We start from the raw sequence: 2,499 nt of genomic DNA, 5'->3' as shown, positions 1-2,499 counted from the left end.
CTAACCGCTATATATATATATATATATATATATATATATATATATATATATATATATATATATATATATATATATATAATGAATTATACAGTTATCATATATTCACGGGTTATTTTACAGTTTAAGTATTTGGCTTGGCGGCTATTTAGGTTAATTCTTCTAAATGAGCCAAATAATGGTTTTTTTTTTTAAAACTTTTGAGGATGCAATGTGTAACACAAATGTCAAGATTAAAGGACTTTAATTAAAAAAACTACATTTAAATAGAATAAAATAGATTTCGAAGATTCGTATAACAACAGATTCTATTAGTAGTTTAAATTGAGATATTAAACTACATTTAATTACGATTTGAGTTCTGTGAATAATTTTTTATTATTATAAAGAACGTTTTTTTTTTCTTATAGAGTGTAACTCACAATTTTCAAGCCAAAAAATAAAAATAAAAATGGGGGTCATCTCTTGAAAATGCAAGTCAAAAAATCAAGATCCATTATTAACGAGTGTGGTAAGATGGGTAGGATCTTTCATCATAGTTAGAAATCTCGATTTGAGTTATATGAATATTTCTTTTTTGATAAAGAACGTTTTTTCTTATGCAACACGAATTTATAGTAGTCAGTGTCGCAAAGCTTACCGAGGTAGTCGAGGTTATCGAGGACATGACTTTTGATAGAATGGTATGGAGATCGAGAATTAGGATAGAAGGTTAGTAGGTTGTCGAGCGTTTTTTCTTTCCATACTTGTCTTTTTAATATTATTCTCGCATTTCCTTATTCTTAGATTGTCTATTATTATCTGATGTTACTTCTGCCTCGATTTTATGATTATCTTGCTGTTATTACTGCTTCTTTTTCCTTAACTTCTTCACTACTGTATTTCCTTTTCTAACTGATTTATTTATCTTGCGTACTTTTCTTTCTTTCACATACAAACGGGTTTGCTCCTATCAGAGATCATAATTATTTCATACTAGGCTTTGGGAGAAAAAAGAAACAAAACAAAAAGAAGCAAATTTTAAAAATCAAGAAATGAGGTTACATTAAATTTGTCATGGCAAAGCTTTTGAATATTATTGGTGGCAATTTTCTTCACAACTTTGTTTTGGTATCCAACATTCATCTGATATTCCGAAACAACACCAGCAAACTGGTGCATCTACACATTTTCTCTTCAAGCAGAAATCAAGATTTATCTTCTCTCCAAGGACTTTGCGACTTGTATCCACGGGGGGCGCCATCGTCTTTGTCACGGGATCGGCAGAACTCAATAACTTTGATCCAAACCCTATATTCATATTAAAAAATTTAATGTGTAAATAATCTGTTCAGAACCAATAAACTAAAAAGCATGTTTATATCCAAATCAACCCTTTGGACTAATGCCCTTTCATTGCCTTTTCACATGGGAAACGAGAGATTAAAAGAATTATAATATATTAAGAGTCTTTATATGCAAATTATTAATGTCATTAATTGTGCTAGATTAAGGTAAAATTTGAAGAACTTGATTTAAGTAAAAGTTTTACCTTATATATGCACACTTCTTTTCTTTATTTTTATTTTCCCTAAAAAATCGGGAAGAAAATTTATGCACATATTGTTTAAGAGTTAAAAGAAGTTATTTACATTAAATTTACATATATCAAAATCAGACTTTACCAAAGAAAATTAAATGAGTTTTTCCACTCAATGTTAAAGGGATAGGAGAATTGGACTAATATAACCATAGGTAACTTTGTGTATTCCATTATAATTTGTGATGAGCTTATGTTTTACTCCGTAATACTAATTTTTCTCGTGGTTTACGATATTACTTTTACCTTTTTTGTTTTAATATTTTTATAATAATTTCTTAAATCTATTTATTATTAATTTTAAAAATTTTGATATGACTAATTTAATTTTTCTTTAGCTTTGTATATTTAATTTTCTTTGCATAGCTTTAGTTAAATCTTTTGGTTAATCTCACTTAAAACTATTGTGTGGTCTAAATTAATTAAACTATTTAACAATTTTATTTTTAGCATTATGCAGAAACGATCTGCATTTGAGAAATATCTCCTGTATTTTGTTTGCCGATATTCCATACTCTCTTCGTGTCCATAATAAGTGATTTTTTTGCCTTTTTCTTTTGGTCCAAAATAAGTGTCCTGTTATATAATTAAGAAAAAATTAATTTTATTTTTCAAAAATTTGCCCTTATTTACATATCTCAATGTGTCAAGTTAACAATACGCAAATTTTAATTAAGGATAATTTAGTGAATACATAATCTTTTCTCTCGGAGTTCGTATCATCTAAGGATGTGCCAAAGGCCAAAAGTCACTTATTATAGACCGGAGGGAGGGTATGTTTATTTTTACTAATCTCTAATGAAAATGACCATAGACCAAATCTCCCTCAAATATTTATTCAAAAAGAATAATTAATTAACCTAATAGCCACTCACCCAACCACTTAAATTAAAAATAGCCATACGTGTGGGGGGACGGGGGGG

The 2,499-nt window shown here is 28.3% G+C and overlaps 1 protein-coding gene across 1 annotated transcript in view; it reads right to left on the bottom strand.

Moving 5' to 3' along the window:
• The window catches only part of LOC109235096, a 1,920-nt gene continuing 429 nt past the window's right edge, over positions 1,009-2,499 (bottom strand). The window contains exon 2 of the mRNA XM_019401087.1: positions 1,009-1,287. Within this exon, the coding sequence (XP_019256632.1) occupies positions 1,073-1,287 (215 nt within the window). The 3' untranslated portion in view covers positions 1,009-1,072. The remainder of the gene's footprint in view (positions 1,288-2,499) is intronic.

The sequence above is a fragment of the Nicotiana attenuata genome, chromosome 11, assembly GCF_001879085.1.
Source record: "Nicotiana attenuata strain UT chromosome 11, NIATTr2, whole genome shotgun sequence".
NCBI lineage: Eukaryota > Viridiplantae > Streptophyta > Magnoliopsida > Solanales > Solanaceae > Nicotiana > Nicotiana attenuata.
The sequence above is the reverse complement of the archived record's forward strand: the minus strand, read 5'-3'. Positions and strand labels throughout refer to the sequence as shown.